This window comes from Barbus barbus (genome assembly GCF_936440315.1).
Source record: "Barbus barbus genome assembly, chromosome: 33".
In the NCBI taxonomy this organism is placed as follows: Eukaryota; Metazoa; Chordata; class Actinopteri; order Cypriniformes; family Cyprinidae; genus Barbus; species Barbus barbus.
The window spans coordinates 7,418,617-7,438,177 of NC_136761.1; the positions used below are offsets into that span (position 1 = coordinate 7,418,617).

The following is a 19,561-nucleotide window of genomic DNA, read 5'->3' on the forward strand; positions in this document are numbered from 1 at the left end:
ATTACATATGTAATTTAATATTTAATTAGTTTAACCTACTTTTAATGTATGATATGATAATATAATTTAATAGTTTAATAGTTTAATTTCATATTTAACATATTATTTAATTTTATATATTTTAATATGTCATTTTATACTTAATTTGTTTAATTTAGTAAATATTAATTCAATATTTACTTCAGTTTAACTAAATGTAATTTAACATTTAACTGTTAAATTAATTTAATATTCAATTCAATATTCAAGTTTGTTTAATTTAATCAATAAACAAATATATTACTTATTACTTGTATTTAAAAATGTCTGTTCCAAGATTCTTGATCAGTTATTTTCTCCTTTATTCTGTGAGGTTTTATCTGTATTATTGTTGTTTACTGATGTCACTTCCTGTCCTGTAGTTCCTCCTCAGATAACTGAACTCTCTGACCATCAGCTGCCGGGTAAGAGGCACGCGGTCACCTGTGTGGCGGAGGGAGTGCCGTCTCCCAGCATTCAATGGTTCAGCTGTGACAGCATGCCCAAGTAATGACACACCTTCATCATCTTCATCACAAATGCATCTTATATGAGTCTGTGTATTTGTTAGGCTTCCACTAAGGCGAGCAGCACAAACCATGTTTAGCATACGAGATGCAATACTAGATTATCAGCCAACATTTTAAAAATATTTCCCCTTTAATGACTCTCATTCATATTTAATACGAGCTGTTTGCGAGATGAGTAAATATAAAGCTCATGAGTTTGCACAGCACTCAGAAAGCATTACATAAACACACACATCAGCGTAATGAAGGCAAACAGTCAATCAGGTTGGGTCTGTCCATCATCCAAACGCTGCGCACATGCTGATTAAAACAAAGAAGAGCTGCACAGAAATACTTCTGTATGAATAATATATAGCACACATGCTGTAGCAGCCATTAGTGCACACCTCTCCTGTCACAGCACACTTCCTTCATGGGTGCAGCACACTTATGAGGGCGCAGAATTAACATATATAATGCATGTATATTATCGGGTGTGTTTGTTCTGGTTTGTAAATGGTCTTTGTGCTTTTTTATAAAAGTACATATTATATGAGTATTTGCAGTATGTAACCATTATATACACAAAATGTACACACATTACCAGATTACCTACTATGTTTGTTATAGCCATATTTGCTATATATACAGTCATGGCCAAAAATATCGGCACCCTTGGTAAATATGATCAAAGAAGGCTGTGAAAATGAATCTGCATTGTTAATCCTTTTGATCTTTTATTTAAAAAAAAAACAAACAAAAAAAACTACCCTTTAATTAGATAATAAGAATTTAAAATGAGGGGAAATATCATTATGAAATAAATGTTTTTCTCTAATACACATTGGACACAATTATTGGCACCTTTTTATTCAATACTTTTTGAAACCTCCATTTGCCAGTTTAACAGCTCTAAATCTTCTCCTATAATGCCTGATGAGGTTAGAGAACACCTGACAAGAGATCAGACACCATTCCATTCATCCAGAATCTCTCCAGATCCTTTAGATTCCCAGCTCCATGACCGTGCTTCTTCTCTTCAGTTCACCTCACTTATTCTCTACAGGGTTCAGGTCAGAGGACTGGAATGGCCAGCAGAAGCTTGGTTTTGTGCTCAGTGACACATTTTTGTGTTGTTTTTGAGGTTTGCGTTTAGATTATTGTATACGGTTGGAAGATCCAAACATGGCCCATTATAACATTTCGGTAACACTTTATCTGTCTCTTAACTAGTTGCTAATTAGCATGCATATTAATAGACTATTAGCCATTTATTAGTAGTAATTAATCCCATATTAATGCCTTATTCTACATGACCTTATTCTACATCCCTAATCCTACCCAATACCTAAACTTAACAACTACCTTTACTAACTATTAATAAGCAGCATTTATTGAGGGAAAAGTCATAGTTAATAGTGAATAAGTGTTCCCTATTCTAAAGTGTTACCAATATTTCTAACAGAGCCAGTCACTTATTGTTTTTTTATCTGTTGGTATTTGATAGAATCCATGATGCCATGTGTCTGAACAAGATGTCCAGGACCTCCAGCAGAAATATAGGCCCACAACATTAAAAATACAGCAGTATATTTCATTGTACACATGGGGTACTTTTTATCCCTGTGTTCACCAAACCCATCTTGAGTGTTTGCTGCTAAAAAGCTAATTTTTTAGTTTCATCTGACCATAGAAGCCAGTCCTATTTGAAGTTCCAGTCGTGTCTGATAACTGAATATGCTGGAGTTTGTTTTTGGATGAGCTAGGAGAATTTTTCTTGAAACCCTCCTAAAAAACATGTGGTGATGTAGGGGCTGTTTGACCATTTGTTTTATGGTTTTCTGACCCTGAGACTCAACTATTTTCTGCAATTCTCCAGATGTGGTCGTTGAACAGTCTTTAGCCACTCAAACTCTCCTTCTCGCCGTGCATTAGGATGATATAGACACACGTCCTCTTCCAGGCAGTTTCGTAACATTTTCTGTTGATTGGAAATTCTTAATTATAGCCCTGATGGTGGAAATGGGAATTTTCACTGCTCTAGCTCTTTTGTTAAAGCCACTTCACTAATTTGTGAAGCTCAATTATCTTTTGCTACACATCAGAAATATATTCTTTTGTTTTTCTCATTGTGATGGATGATTAAAGGAATTGGGCTTTGTTTTCCCTCCTAATTATATTTCTGTGAAACAGGAAGCCATGGCTGGATAATTTCATGTTCATAATCACCCTGGAGTGCTCAAAATTGTGAATATGAATGGAAATATACTTCAGAGATATTTTACTCATAAGAATTTCTAGGGGTGCCAATAATTGTGTCCAACGTGTATTTGAGAAAAACATTTATTTCATAATGATATTTCCCCCCGTTTTAAATTCTTATTATCCAATGAATGGTTAGATTTATGTGAATTTTTAAAATAAAAGATCAAAAGGATTAACAATGCAGATTCATTTTCACAGCCTTCTTTGATCGTATTTATCAAGGGTGCCTATATTTTTGGCCGTTACTGTATGTATGTATGTATTTATTTATTTACTTATATTTAATTTCTATTTAATTTTTGGATCATTTATTTACCTTTGTTTTATTTTTAATTATTTGCTGAAATGTGCAGAATACAACCAGAATACAATAAAATTTATATTTTATTGTATGTATGTATGTATGTATATATATATATATATATATATATATATATATATATATATATATATATATATATATAAGCATATACTGAATGTAAACCCTAAAAGACATGTCTGTAAAATCACCAACAACTTCCAGAAAGCTGAGGTGATGCTCCGACAATCTACTGTCCTCAGGAGACTTTGACACAGAATTACAGATGCTACACAGCAAGATGGAAACCTCTGACCAGCACCAACAATAGAAAGGCAAGATTAGAGTTAGCAAAAAAGCACAAAGGTGAGCCAGAAGAGTTTTGGAACTGTGTTTATGGACCGATGAGACAAAGATGAACCTTTATCTAAGTGATGGGAAAGCAAAAATGTGGAGGAAAAAAAGGGAACTGCAAATGATCCCAAGCATACAGCCTCATCTGTAAAGCATGGTGGAGGTGGTGTCATGGCATGGGCATGCATGGCTGCCTCTGGAACAGGCCCTCTCAACTTTACTGATGACTTAATGTATGATGACAGTAGCAGAATGAATTTGGAAGGGCACAAAACCATATTGCCTACCAATATTCAAGAAAATGTCATCAGATGCATTGGGAAGTGCTTCATATTGCATCAGGACAATGACCCAAAACACCCAGCCAGTTCAGTCAAGCAATTTATAAGGGCAAAAAATTGGAAAGTCTTAGATTGCCCAAGTCAATCTCCAGAATTAAATCTGATTGAACATGAATTTCACCAGCTGGAGAGGAGAATAAAGGCAGAAACTCCCCAAAACAAGCAACAATTGGAATTGGCTGCATTAAAGGCTGGGAAAAGTATTTCAAAGGATGAGACCAAGAGTCTGGTGATGTCTACGGGTCACAGACTCACTGCTGTGATTGTGTGCAAGGGATATGCAACTAAATAATAGCTTTTAATCTTTTATATCTGCCTTATGTTCAACTGTCCCAATACTTATGCTCACATCAATGAGTGGGATGAACTCTAAAAGTGCTGTTCTTTTTATTTGGTAAAACATACATGTGTTGAAACGGCTAAAAGTGTGACATTCTGTAGTTTTGTCACATATTCATATTTTAATCATATTTGCAGATGTCTTGACTCCACAGCCAACAGATATACATATATATATATTTATTATTATTATTATTTCTTAAGTAGGTAGCATGCAGTATATACTGTACAGTATGCAGTAATCAGTACACTAGTATTCCTGTCTGGTGTCACCAGGTGCAGTAACAGAAGTGTGGCGTGGAGCCCCCTCGTGGAGGATCCTGAGAAAGTCAGCATCCAGACTAACGTCAGCTACAACATCACACGCAAGATCCACCAGGTGCACAGTCAGGTGACTCTCCTGCGGCCACAGCTGCTCACTATCCGCTGCGAGGCCCGCAACAAGAGAGGAGCTCGAGCCCGAGACATCAGACTGGTCAACAGCAGTGAGTATTGTGTGTGTGTGTGTGTGTACATGTTTATGTGGTTTATGAGGACACAAATTTGTATAATGACATGGCACATGGGTATGACAGAGGTATTACAATATGAAGGTGGTTTATGAGGACACTGCCTATGTCCCCGTAATTCAAAAGGCTTAAAAACATACTAAATGGTGTTTTTTTTGAAAATCTAAAAATGCACAAAGTCTCCTGTGAGGGCTAAGTTTAGGTGTAGGGTTGGTGTAGGGCAATAGCACACACAGTTTGTTCAGTATAAAAACCATTACGCCTATGGAGAGTCCCCATAAACCACAAAAGCCAACATGTGTGTGTGTGTGTGTGTGTGTGTGTGTGTGTGTGTGTGTGTGTGTGTGTGTGTTATGTTTGTGTGTCAGGAGGGAGGGTGTTAAAGCCTCTTTGTGAATGTGTGAAATGAGGATCTGCTGAATGGAGCAGCACCCGTGGAGATCAAACACAGAAGGACTTTGGCTGTAATGCCATGATCCTCCAGGACTGCTTTCATTAGCGCCGTGAATGTGGCGTGAAACCCGTTGAGCTCATTGAGAACCTGATACTGGTTCAGCCGTGAGAAAAACCAGAAACACAAACACCTGCCAAAGCTGCGGGAAACGCTTCTTATTGACTCTGTATATGAGGCCACAGTCTTATATATGAGCTGGGAGGCCTTAATATAAAGTCAACATGAGCCTTCTGTCTTGTCCCGCTTTACTTTAATAACTTTATTACATATTTTAATGTGAAATTGATATTCAATTCAAAAGTAGCACTGGACACGATTAAATAGTGAAACCTATCCAGTCTTTTTTTCATTTAGTTTATTTTATTTTGTTTTGTTTTATTATAAATAAATAACGTAACATCAATTTTATTTTTTTATTTTTATTTTAAAAATACTTGTTTTCCCATTTATTGTTTGATTGCATAGTGAAACATGTTTCTATGTGACAAGTGATCGAAAATGTAAAAATTTAATTTTTTTTCATTTTATTTTTATTTATTATTTATAGCATAAAAGTGATATTATAGTTATAGCACAAGAGATATAAAGAGAAAGATGTATAGCTCAAGAGATAGAAAATACAAAAATATTTATCAAATTTAATTGCATTTATTTTATATTTTATTTATTTTACTTTATTTATAATATAACTGACATATGACATGTAACATCTGACAAGTACAGTAATTGAAAATACAAAAATGTAGTTTAATTTAAACAAAAATAATATCATAATAAATAAATGTATTTTTTCTTTTTATTAAAAAAATTACTTGGTGCCCCTTTAAGCATCCTTAATTAATTTATAATTTATTCATTGAAAATGACGCTTCAGCTGTGAGAATCAGTATTTAATGTGTTTTAATAAAGATTTTGAGTTGATAAAAGCTGTGTTTTCTGTCCAGCATTTTTTTCTCAGGTGGCCGTTCTGGCCGCAGTCTTAGCGCTGGTGGTCATTGCCATCATCTCCATCATCATCCTCATCGCTGTGTGGAGGAAGGTCAGTGACCTCACATCCTGTCTGACTGAGACTTAGCATTTAGGTTTAACATCACTGAACTGGAACTCAATGTTGTTTTCCCTGCAGAAGCCGCGCTATGAAATCAGGTGGAAGGTGATCGAATCGGTCAGTTTGGATGGACACGAGTACATCTACGTCGACCCCATTCACCTGCCCTATGACCTGGCCTGGGAGATGCCACGAGACAGTCTGGTGCTGGGTGAGAGCGGGACACACTTACTGTAGCCTAGAGTCTTTTCTAAACACTCAGATAGAAGCTTTTCCAGTGAAAAATACTAGATTATCGTGATTAAGGTGGCATATCATGAAAATCTGACTTTTTCCATGTTTAAGTGCTATAAACGGGTCCCCGGTGCATCTATCAACCCAGAAAATGTGAAAAAGAACTACCCAGTAAATTTGTTTTGGTAAGCCTTTCTCTGCAAGCTTGTGAAAAAACGAGCTGCTCAGATTTCGCTCCCACTGTGACGTAGAAAGAGGATTTTATTATAATATTACCGCCCCTTAATCTGCAAGTTTCCACCCATGGCGCCAGCAATGGTGTACCAGTTCTAACGCCATGGCGAAAGCTCGAGCAAAGCATGCTAACTGTTCTGTCTTTGGCTGCACTGATGAGCACAGAACACTGTTTAGAGTCCCAGCCTCTGAGGAGACAAGAGAGCAGTGGATTTATTGATTTATTTACTGTATATTGCACTGCTGCCACACAGATCTAATATAAATATGTGACCCTGGACCACAAAACCAGTCATAAGGGTAAGTGTTTTTGAAATTGAGATTTATACATCAGATGAAAGCTGAATAAATAAGTGTTCCGTTGATGTATGGTTTGTTATATAGGTTATCTGAGGTGGCAAAAAAATCTAAATAGAGGAAATCGCCTTTAAAGTTGTCCAAATTAAGTCCTTAGCAATACATATTACTAATTAAAAATTAAGTTTTGATACATTTACAGTAGGAAATTTACAAAATATCTTTATGGAACAAGATCTTTATTTAAAATCAAGAATTTAGAAAAATCAATAATTTCAACCCATACAATGTATTTGTTGGATATTGCTACAAATATACCAGTGCGACTTATGACTGGTTTTGTGCTCCAGGGTCACATCTGCGACTTCTTTCCCAGCTGTTTACCTTCACAGACATAACTGACTGATTTTGTAACTCGTGTGTTTTTAACATAAACTTGTGTGTAAGTGTTTAAGTTTAAGCGCAAGAACTTAATGTTTATTACTCACATGCCATGCCATGTGACAGCCACTTTCTGTGTGTGTGCTTCAGATGTGTGTGCTCAGAAAACCATACATCAGAAGTTCAAACTGATATGGCTTTAAAACGTGTGGTTTCAGCGCGATACACATGATAATCAAAACCAAACAGATCAGGGTTGCCAGGTTTTCACAACAAACTCGCCCAATTGCTACTCAAAACTAGCCCAATCACGTTTCGAGGGGGGTCCCCCGTTAAAAATCACTTTCTAGGGGATAAAATATGTTTTTTGTCGGGGTTCCCCTGGCAAATTTGCATTTCAGGAGAGAAATATGACTTTATTGGGGTCGCTTCAACCCGCGGACATAAAAAAACCCCTGCGGCAACAGTGTTAAAGTAGCCCAACTTGGCAACACAGAAACAGATGTTTTTTAGCAAAATATCAGAGATACGAGCTGTAAGGCACAGCCCTACTCTGGAAAAGGGGGCGGGGAGCAGCAGCTCATTTACATTTCAAGAGACATGCACAAAACCAGCATGTTTATGCTTCTACTCAAAATAGGCATTTTCAAAATGATATAATAAATGATCTGTGGGGTATTTTGAGCTTAACTTCACAGATGCATTCTGGGGACACCTGAGATTTATATTACATATTGTAAAAAGGGCCATAATAGGTCTCCTTTAACAACTATTTAGCAGCTGCCTAGCAAAAGCTTAAAACACCCGCATCCATGTGTTTCTGTACTGAAATGTGTGTGTTTCTTCAGGTCGGACGCTGGGATCTGGAGCGTTTGGGCGTGTTGTTGAGGCGACAGCGTACGGTCTCGGCCGTTCCCAATCAGCCACTAAAGTGGCAGTGAAAATGCTGAAATGTGCGTGTGAGACACTCAGTTACACACACGTATGTGAGTGTGATTGATAGTTGTAGTTAATCATGTTGTCTGCTCACTACAGCAACGGCTCGGAGGAGCGAGACTCAAGCTCTGATGTCTGAACTCAAGATCATGAGTCATCTGGGTCCTCACCTCAACATCGTCAACCTGCTGGGCGCCTGTACCAAACACGGTGAGGGAGTTAAGCAGTCGAGCTATATGTTTAAAGCTGCTGAACTACTTAGAACAAACATTTTGATGTGTTCTTTTCAGGTTTGTTGTATATTGTGTATTTATTTGTTTGCTCTGCAGGTCCGCTGTATCTGGTGACAGAATACTGCCGCTATGGAGATCTGGTTGACTATCTGCACAGGAACAAGCACAGCTTCCTCCAGTACTACGCTGACAAGAACCACATTGCCAACGGCAGCCAGATCTGTAACGACAGCGATGTGCCGACCGGGAAAGAGTAAGCGTGCATTACAGACAAATGAACATTTGATTTCATTCTTCTATTGCACATATCAGTCAAAAATTTTTTAAAGTTTCTGAAAGAAGTCTCTTTTGCTCACCAAGACTGCATTTATTTGATTAAAAATACAGTAAAAATTGTGAAATATTATTACAATTTAAAAATAACTGTTTCCTATGTGAATATTTTATAATGTAGTTTATTCCTGTGATCAAAGCTGAATTTTCAGCATCATTACTCCTGTCTTCAGTGTCACATGATCCTTCAGAAATCATACTAATATGCGGATTTGTGCTGCTTCATACTTTTGTGGAAACCATGATACAATACTATTCAAAAGTTTGGAAATTAATACTTTTATTCATCAAGGGTGCATTAAATTGATCAAAAGTGTCAGTAAGATATTTATAATGTTACAAAATATTTCCATTTCTAATAAATGCGGTTCTTTGAACTTTCTATTCATCAAAGAATCCTGAAAAATAAAATGTTTCACTGTTTCCACTAAAATATGAAGCAACACAACTGATTTCAACACTAATACTAATCAGAAATGTTTCTTGAGCAGCAAATCAGCATATTAGAATGATTTCTGAAGGATCATGTGACACTGAAGACATATTAAAATATATTCGCATAGAAAACACCTATTTAATTAATAATAATTTGAACTGTTTTTACTGTATGTTTGATTAAATAAATGCAGAAATGAAAAGAAGAGACTTCTTTAACAAATCTTAAACATTAAGTTTTTACCGGTAGTGTATGTTTAAAATGAACATGAAATACTATGGTAAATATCAATCATGCTCAACTGTAGCAGGTGATGAAGTAATGCAATGTAATCAGGTCATATATCTGTGCTCTGCAGATACGTGTCGTTCGGCAGCGAGTGTGATGGAGGATACATGGACATGACCAAAGACGTGCAGACCGAATACGTGGCGATGCAGGAGCTCAAGGACACTGTGAAGTACGCAGATATACAGCCATCGCCCTACGAGTCTCCTTACCAACAAGACATCTACCAGGAGCAAGGTACATACTCAACCCGCTGTCTGCTGGCCTTCAGATCAGCTACAACTACAAGCCTCTCAAAGCTTTGTGTTACTGTGATTTTACCACATTTAATCAGTCTTCTTAGAACAGCATCTACAGTTACCACCCAGAAAACCTTAAATATCTATATAAAATTAAAAATTAAATATATAAATTAAAAACGTTAATTATAAAACACATTAAATTGTTCATTGCATTTATTAATGATAATAAATCAAAATACAGTTATTTAAAAAGTCCCTATATATAGACACCTATATAACATTATGCAATCATAAATTAAATATATTAAAATCCAATGCAATTAAAAGTACAAATCTCTTTTATGCTATTTTATCATTTATGTAAAACATATAAAACTCACAGCAACCCGAGTTCGATTCCTATCTCGAGGTCCTTTGCTGATCCTGATATATAGATATATATATAGATATAAAACTGTGCTTTTTTATTTAATTTAATATTAATAATACAAAAATGTGTATACATATATAAAATAGTTTCTTATAAGCAATTATAAGAAACATTTCTCATTATAATTAATGCTTAAAACAGTTGTGCTGCTTCAGTTTTGTGGAAACTGATAGATAACCATTCAAAAGTTTGGGGTCGGTAAGAAATTAATACTTTTATTAATCAAGGACGCATGAAATTTATCAAAAATGACAGTACAGTTATTTATAAAGTTACAAAAGATTTCTATTTTAAATAAATGCTGTTGTTTTATTAAAGAATCCCGAAAAATAAAATGTAAAAATAAAAAGCTGTTTTCAACATTGATAATAATCAGTAAACAATCATTTAAGAAAAAATAAATATGTTAATTTAAAATATAAATGATATATATGAATTGCATTGCATTTATTAATAATAATAATCACAATTAATAATTTCAGAACATCTTAGAAACACCTATAGCAACCACCCGGAAAACCTTAGTCACCTATAAAAAATTATGAATTAAATATACTATCATGCACAGTTTTATATGTTTTATAAATTAATCAATTAATTTGCTGAAATGACTGTCACAGGGTTTATTATCAGCACTGTCCCACCTGCTTTATCTACATGAATTTGCATATAATTGATTAATCACATGAAATTGTTATTATGAACAAACAGCCCTTATTTATTTTAAATTCATTTTAATATTGTGGTGATTTAGAGGAAGTTGAAAGTATAGTGTAACACTGTAAGTCTCGTCTTGTTGTGCAGATGTACTGGAAGCTTCTCTAAACTTTTTTACCAAAGCTCCCATCATGCCTCGCTGTGTGATCTTTGGCCCTGTGTTGCTGTGAAGGTCTTCAGGTTGAGCACAGACGCCGTCTGTGTGACATAGAGATCTCTTTCATAACCGATGCTCATTAAAGTTTCACTTCCTCCTCTGACAGGATGTGCCTTGAAAATGTTGAAACACTTGAGGTTTCTACATGATTTAAATATTATGACTAAAAAGTCTCATAGTTTATTTTTGTATTTATTTATTGTTTGAGATGTGTTGTAATTTGAGTTTAGAGGATGTCAGGGCGAATTCAGCTTCACTCGACCTTAGAAAACCATCATAAAACAGTACAGTATCACTGCAAAAAATATTTTATTGCTTAGTACTTTTGACTTTTTCCTGTAGAAATATGTTTATTCTTAAATCATGATATAGTCACGTGAGAAGCAAAATGGCATACATTTGAATGATATTAAATCTTCTTTTAGTTAAAGTGCTAAAATAACTGAAACTAATAAATAAAAGTTAACAAATACTATAGAGATATATTTAAAAAAAAAAAATTTAATGAAAAAAACAGACAACAAAATTACTGAAACTTTAACTTAATTTAATGACAGGAATAAAAACTTATTCAAAATATTAACATAAAAATATTAAAATCTTGTGAAAAAAAATTAACTGGGTTTATGCTTAAAAAAGGGAAAAAATCTGTGCATGGGATTAGAAAAATATACTTGTTTTCTTGTTGCATTAGTATTATTTTGGCAGATATAATTGTTCATGTTCTAAGCATAAATTCATGAATTTTCAGTCATTTTGAGATGTATATACATATATTTATAAAAAAAAATGTTTTTTTTAATTAAATTAAATAAAATTTTATATATATATATATATATAAAATAAATGTAATCTGCAATAAAATATAAAATCTGAAACTAGTTGCTAAAACAACATTTCTCATTTTCATTTTAAGTTTAAGTGCTGAAATAACTACAACTAAAATTAATAAATGTTATAGATATATATATAAAAACTTATAAAAATATTACTAAAATAAAAAAATATAATCTAATTAAAAATATTAAGTGACTCGATGCTTAAAACAGGAATAAAATGTCAGTGGGTTAAGAAAAAAATAAACTTGTTTTCCTTTTGAATTAAGATTATTTTTTGACCCCAGTAACTAATATAGTATTTGTCATTGCTTTATACATAAACACAAAGTTATCAGAACTTTATAATAAAGAAATACCATGGCACTGCATGTATTTTGTGTTTGTAATCAGATCAAATTAGTGTGTGTTTATCACAGGTCACAGGGTGGATCGGTCTCTGGTCATCAGTGATTCTCCGGTTCTGAGCTGCACTGATCTCGTGGGTTTCAGTTATCAGGTGGCCAAAGGCATGGAGTTCCTGGCCTCAAAGAACGTGAGTGTCTGTCACACACACACACACACACACACACACACACACACACACACACACACACACACACACACGCACACACACACACACACACACAAACACTAAATGAGCACATATCATAGACCTCTGTTATTTAATATTAAGCCTGCAGACAAACTCAGACAAACCCTAAATCTTTATCTAAGACGTCTACTGCTGACAGTTTTGTCTCTGAGGCAAAGCTAAACACACACATTTACAGGAAGTGTATGCGAAAATGGAAAAAAAAAAATTTCTTCCTCAGTCTTGTTTTTTTTTTTTCAGTACAAATATCCAAACATTATTAAATTGTGTTGCAATATTAAGACTTAAAAGAAGTGAGTTTATGATTAAAACAAGAACAAATATCTGACAACTAAACTTGTTTTCCTCTTGAATTAAGTCTATTTTTCTGCCCCCATTTACATATTATTTATTTGTTTGTTTTAAGCATAAACTTGCTTCATTTTGAGGAAAAAAAAAAATATTAATAAAGTGATTTTGGAAAACAAGACAAAAATACATTTTTTTCCAAAAAAAAAAAAAAAATAATAATATATATATATATTGCAGTCCAGTCAATGGATTCATTTAGACAATGTAGAAAAACAATGTAATTCATATCAAATGAACAGTAAAAATACAGAAATAATTGTTTAAACTAAATTTAGTACATTAAACATTTTTATAACAATTACCTTCTTGACTGAAAATGTGTTTATACACTTTACAACATTTCAACACATTTCACAGTCTGTCTCCACAAATTGATATTATCTTCATTTCATATCAATCCAGGATAAGTCGTAGTGTTGCATGTTTTACTAGGCTGCTTGCAATGCTGAAAATAAAATCTGTAACACAAGACACAAGATAAAATGGATGTGTTGTGCTGACTGTAGATAATTGAAAATAGCTAGTAAAACTGCTGACCTGCCATTTCTAAACATTAGCCCTAAAAGAGTCTGTCATGCAGGTTTTATTATAAACTCACATCACCATCTACTGATGGAAATGGGAAATGCATTCCTAGTAAGCTGACTAACATCTTTCTGTCTGTCTGTCTGTCTGTCTGTCAGTGTGTGCATCGGGATCTGGCAGCAAGAAACGTCTTGATCTGTGAGGGCAAACTGGCCAAGATCTGTGATTTTGGACTGGCCAGAGACATCATGCATGACAACAACTACATCTCCAAAGGCAGTGTACGTACATCTGGCGGTTTCTACCGTCTCTACCACTGTAATAAAGCACAATAAAATCAAACACACAAACTCTGATTGCTGACTGAAGAGACTGTGTGTTTGTCTGCAGACGTTTCTTCCTCTGAAGTGGATGGCGCCGGAGAGCATATTTCATAACCTGTACACCACACTGAGTGACGTCTGGTCCTACGGCATCTTACTGTGGGAGATTTTCACTCTGGGTCAGTCCGTTCGCTTATTATTTCTCCACACTGTCTATTATTCATGCTGTTGTGCAAATAAATGTTACATGTTAATCTCCCAAATAAAAATTCACAATAATGTGTGTTTTAGCTGAAATGTATGTTCTGAGCAAGCATGGCTTTGATTTCCAGGGAATGCATGCATTAAAAACATGTAAAGATTGTCACTTTGGACAAGGCATCTGCTAAATGCATAAATCAGGGTTTCTTTGTTGTTGTTAATTAAAACTAAAACCTTTTTGTTAATTAAAATAAAATAGAAAACTTTTTTTAATTTCATCAACATTTCTCATTTTCATTTAGTTTAAATTGAAGTACTAAAATTAATAAATACCATATATATTAAAAAAAATTAAATAAAAATGACAAAAACACACAACAAAATTACAAAAATTTTAACTAAAATATATAGAAAATATTAAATATTGTTAGAAAACAAAAACAAAAAACCTTTGCTAGTATATGAATGATATTAAAATAACTAAATGTAATGTAATTTAAATGACTTTTACTTTTAGGCAGCCGGAGATGTATAAATGTAATATTATTATATATATCTATATATATATATATTAGTATAAAAGCACACAAAAAACACAATTACCTAAACTTTAAATTTAAAATATAAACATAAATAAAACTAATTCAAAACATTAATAAAAACTATCTCAGTTACACTAAAATAACACTATTAATCTTTGTAACATTAATAAAAATACAACTGTTTATTGTTAGTTCATGTTAGCTCAGGAGCATTAAATAATATAACAGATTATTATAACAACTTTTGATTTAAATTTTTTTATAAAAGTTGAGATGAACATTAACTAAGATTAAAATATGCTTTAGAAGTATTTTTTATTAATGCATTCATATTAATGTAATTAACTAATGCAATTACTTGAACAACTGAAACCTTATTGTAAAGTGTTAATTGTCTTTCATAAATAATGTTTGTTTTTTTCTTTAAGAGATTTAAAACGATTCATTTTAATCACAAGTGCTCACTGTTGAATCTGTGAAAAATTCAAGCATCTGTACTTTTTTTCCCAGATTTTCAGAATTTGTTTTAAACTTGAAAAGCTGTTTATTGGTGATTTTGTGTGTGATTTTGCAGGAGGAACCCCGTATCCAGACCTGCCCATGAACGAGTTGTTTTACAGCGCTCTGAAGAGAGGATACCGCATGACTAAACCCTCGTACGCCTCCGACGATATGTATGTTTCACTGCGTTTCCTACTGACCTGAATGAAACATACAGGCTGCATGCTTATTATTGCACATACGCTTGAGTTGTATATTCATACAGTAAATAACTCTTAAGAACAGTAACAGGCAGGTTTGTTTTAAAGAGATTATGGGAAATTTCTTGTGGCTTTTGTGAATAAATACTGGTGGGTTTGTTCCTCTGCAGTTATGAGGTCATGAGAAAATGTTGGGATGAGAAGTTCGAGAAGCGTCCCGAGTTCTCCTTTCTGGTGCACACCATGGGGAACATGCTGTCAGACGGATATAAAAAGGTTTCCTTTATGTTCCGTTTTATTAACGTGGCTACTGCATAGATTTACAAAGAAATTCTAATTGGTATATTTATTTTCTCAGTAATTCTGTGGTGACGCTTGTTGCTCAGGAACTTGCACAAAAACGCAGAATTTTAATTTAAATGAATGAATTATCCATTCAAATGGGAGTACTAAAATAACTAAAACTGAATAAACTAAAATTAATAAATAAACATTTAGTAAACTATTTGGACGTTAGAAAAAGCTGATAAAAATGAATAAAACACACAACAAAGTTACTAAAACTTTAACTAAATTTAATAAATATTTAAAATATTAACTATAATAGTATATCAATGATACAAAGATAGGTACCAATTCAGCCGAGTACCCACAGAAAAACACAAAATATTCTCCGTTAACTTTAACCAATCAAAAAATCATTTGGGATTTGGGAACCTCTCTGAGTTCTCACATTGTGTGCCTGAGTCATAATACACACAAATGCTCTGTTTTATTTAAAAGACATGCACAAAAATACCTTTTATAAACCAATTTAAAAACTGTATTGAATGTGTAAATTAAACATGATGAAATCGTCTAATTCCATTCAAATGAAGTGTGTATAATATGTGATCTTTTGTTTATTTGTAGGGCTTGTTTTGTTTGGTTTATGGAGAGTTCAGGCAAATACGAGTCTTTTTAACTACAACCGTTCCTTTTTATTATACAAATGTGTCATGAAATGCCTACAAATGTATAAAACTGATTTGAGTCGAGGTAAAAGCATAGATTAAAGCATCCTCTTGTGTCTCCTCAGAAATACTCTCAGGTCAACGACAGCTTTCTGAAGAGCGATCACCCTGCGGTGGCCCGTGTGAAGCCGCATGTCCCGTCTCCGTTCCCGAACGCCTTCCCTCCTCAGTCTCCATCCTCGGATCCGAGCCCAAACCTGACCCCGCGCCCACAGACCGACGGAGAGACCGCCGATGCTCCGCACAACGAGTACATCATCCCCATCCCCGATCCCAAACCTGAGGAGGAGACCCAGGACGGGCCGGTGCTGATGGAAATCCCCTCGAGGTAACGCTGACTTCCTGTGTGATCAAAAATAAATCAGACGATTATAAACCACAGAGGATAAAGGAAAGATGAGCCATCGCTTCTTCCTCTTCCGTACACAGGGGATCACTTCTCTTTTTATTTAAAAAAAAATAATCTGTGTTTATCTGTGCCAGTGGGGCAATTTTAACATGAGAATGAGAGCATGCACTTAAACTGTGATTTATTTATTTATTTTGTTTTTCCTAATTAATATTTATAAACCTATCTATCTAGCTATAGCGTTATACAAAGGTTTATATTTTATTTATTTATTAATTAATTTAAGTATGTTCCATATTTGTAATTTTGTATAATACATAGTATAAATATTTAAGTAATGTTATAAAATGGAAAGTATATATAGATGTTAAAGGTGTTCTTCATCTCTCTTCTAAAGCTCGTTAAGTTCTGATGAGGAGACGGTCTCCATGGAAACCCCGAGCACCGAACCCGAGCGCGAGGAACTGCTGCCAGATCATTCTGGAAGTCCAGAGGTGGAGGAGAGCTTCCTGTGACACACTCCTGCTTCCTGTCATCATCAAGTAATTTTGATGTCTGTTTTGTGCAGATTCTTATCAAATAGATTCCTCATGTGCTCTTAAAGACCGTCTGTGAAGGTTGAGGCTTGAACCAGACCAGTTTTTCTTTGTTTTTGTATTCTTTTTTACTAAAGTGGTACAATGCAGTATTATAAACTGCAGAAGGCAAAGATACAATCAGCTGATATGTACATTAGTTGGGTTACTTTTTGTTTTAAAATCATTCTCAACATTTTAGAAATTACGTGCATATTTCATTTCTATATTCAGTCAGCAGTCTGTGACTTTTGATTTTAACTTTAGACTTTTTTTGTCAAGGTTCTTGTAGCAAACTTGCACTTTAATGTTTATGAATAATTGAAGCAAATAGATTATACACGTGATTATTTGTGATTACATTTTCTATTTTTACATTCTGTAAAGGGAAACGACAGAACCATGGAAGCCCATTTCCACCACTGATAAAAAAATGAATAAATGTAATTGCAACTTTTTATCCTCAATTTCAATTTCACACAATTCTGAGAAAAAAACCCATATAAACTCAGAATTCTGACTTACTTGCAATTTAGATTTTTTTCTCTGAATTCTAAGTTTGGACTTTTCTTCTCAGAATTGTGAGTTGTTTTGTTTTTTTTTTCATTTCCACCACAGAATAAACAATAAAAAAGATAATTGCGAGTTTATATATCACAATTCTGACTTTTTTCTTGCAATTATGAGTTTCTTACAATTCAGACTTTTTAAATGCAATTATGAGTTTGTATTTCACAATTCTGACTCACAATTATGAGTTTGTATTTCACAATTCTGACTCACAATTATGAGTTTACATCACATAATTGATTTTGTTTCTCACAAATGCAAGTTATACACTTTTTTTCCCCCCAGAATTTACATTGCACAGTTTTGACAAAAGGTCAAAATTGTAAAAATGTCACAATGGTGAGAGAAAGTTGCAGTTATCTTTTTTTTATTTATTATTCTGTTGGAAACAAGCTTCTGTTCACAATGCAATGTTTTATGTTTTGTGCAGCTACATAATCAAGCTGTTCAGTGTGTGCTTCATACCAACTGTATATCTGAATGACTGTACATAGAAAGTATATCTGAATGACTCGTGGTACAAGAGAAAAACATCATTTAGCTAATGTTTTTCATCCAAAGCATTTTACATTCAAGATCATTTAACCTGCTCTTGGCGGGTATCTTACACTGAGATGAAACTTTACATGCGGCCCAGGTTTAATCTTCAAATTATTAGTTTAATATCATCCACACAATGTTTAATTACTTACATTGAACTTTATTTTCATGCAAACACTTACTATACCCAAACACAGGCTTCATCTTGTCTGTTTGTCTTGTTTTTCTTTATTTGAACTGTAGGCATTCATATGTATGCACAAGGCCTTATTAAATTGCACATTTCCGTACATATATCACATAGTAAAGTTACACACTCTAAAGGTACCAAAGCTTTACGTATGTTTACAAGTATATTTTTGTATAGATATTTTGTACATTGCTCTTTTACACATTCTATGTACGATCAAAAATAAAAACTGAAAGTCTGTAATCATCTGTCTGTTGGTCTTTATAAAGCTCAGTGGTTGCTCAGGAGATCTAATGGAGATATTAGTTACGCTCTTCAGTATCAACTTTGCCCCAGAAACACTTTAGCAAGAGTCTGTTTGCTCATAATTTAGTGTCATTACTGTCTGAGAAATTATTGAGATTAACAAGAGCTGTATGTATGATTTTCATTTTTTATATATGACATTTTTTTTATTGTAATTTTACTATTTATATACTTTTTAAATACTTATAAAGTAATCTAAAAAATATATATAATAATAAAAAATTATCTCAACCTCAGCACTAGTGTTATTATTGTTAACTGAAACTAAAATAAAAAATATTTATTATATTATAAAACTAAAATTAACCATAGATAGAGTATAATTGGGGGAAACAACTTGACAAAAGTGCAGATCAAAATGACAAAAAAAGTCAAATTAATGTACAAAACAAATCAAAATGAAAAATATTAATAAAAACTACAATAAATGTTAAATTGAGCAAAACTGTTTGTCAAACTAATACTGTAATGTTTTAGGCAAATAAATCCTTGTTTGTCAGTAAGATCTAATTTCAGTACATCTCACTGAAGACCTTTGAGATTAATGTGAGTTTAATCTGAATGGACTGGAAATCATGTATTTCCTTCTGCAGACAAAAGCAACAGAAAAAGCCTTAAAGTGAACAGAATCAATTATGGGCCTTAACACAGCTGGAGTCTTTCTTCATGTGATATTAAAAGAAGCTGTTGATGGCCTGTTGTTCACATGTAAACACTGATCATGGGGCTGAATGAACACTGGAGCGTTTTGTTCAGGAAGTCACGGAGAGACTCCTGCTGTCTCAGTGATCGGGGTTCACATTCGTTTCACTTGAGTACCGCGGTGTAGACGGAAAACCCAACGGGAGCAGTGTGAGCGCTGGAGGCCCGTTTAGCCTCAGATGCAGCTTC

At 33.9% G+C, this 19,561-nt stretch overlaps 1 protein-coding gene across 4 annotated transcripts in view; it reads left to right on the forward strand.

Moving 5' to 3' along the window:
* Positions 1 to 18,612, forward strand: part of LOC306853662 (platelet-derived growth factor receptor beta-like) — a 55,962-nt gene extending 37,350 nt beyond the window's left edge. For all 4 annotated transcript variants that reach the window (XM_079391228.1, XM_079391227.1, XM_079391229.1 and 1 more), the window contains exons 9-23: positions 402 to 525; positions 4,401 to 4,609; positions 6,032 to 6,126; positions 6,214 to 6,346; positions 8,130 to 8,234; positions 8,317 to 8,427; positions 8,547 to 8,703; positions 9,578 to 9,744; positions 12,309 to 12,424; positions 13,519 to 13,641; positions 13,751 to 13,862; positions 15,001 to 15,100; positions 15,298 to 15,403; positions 16,206 to 16,468; positions 16,887 to 18,612. In XM_079391228.1, the coding sequence (XP_079247354.1) occupies positions 402 to 525; positions 4,401 to 4,609; positions 6,032 to 6,126; positions 6,214 to 6,346; positions 8,130 to 8,234; positions 8,317 to 8,427; positions 8,547 to 8,703; positions 9,578 to 9,744; positions 12,309 to 12,424; positions 13,519 to 13,641; positions 13,751 to 13,862; positions 15,001 to 15,100; positions 15,298 to 15,403; positions 16,206 to 16,468; positions 16,887 to 17,004 (2,039 nt within the window). In that variant the 3' untranslated portion in view covers positions 17,005 to 18,612. The remainder of the gene's footprint in view (positions 1 to 401; positions 526 to 4,400; positions 4,610 to 6,031; positions 6,127 to 6,213; positions 6,347 to 8,129; positions 8,235 to 8,316; positions 8,428 to 8,546; positions 8,704 to 9,577; positions 9,745 to 12,308; positions 12,425 to 13,518; positions 13,642 to 13,750; positions 13,863 to 15,000; positions 15,101 to 15,297; positions 15,404 to 16,205; positions 16,469 to 16,886) is intronic.
* The last annotated feature ends 949 nt before the right edge of the window (positions 18,613 to 19,561 follow it).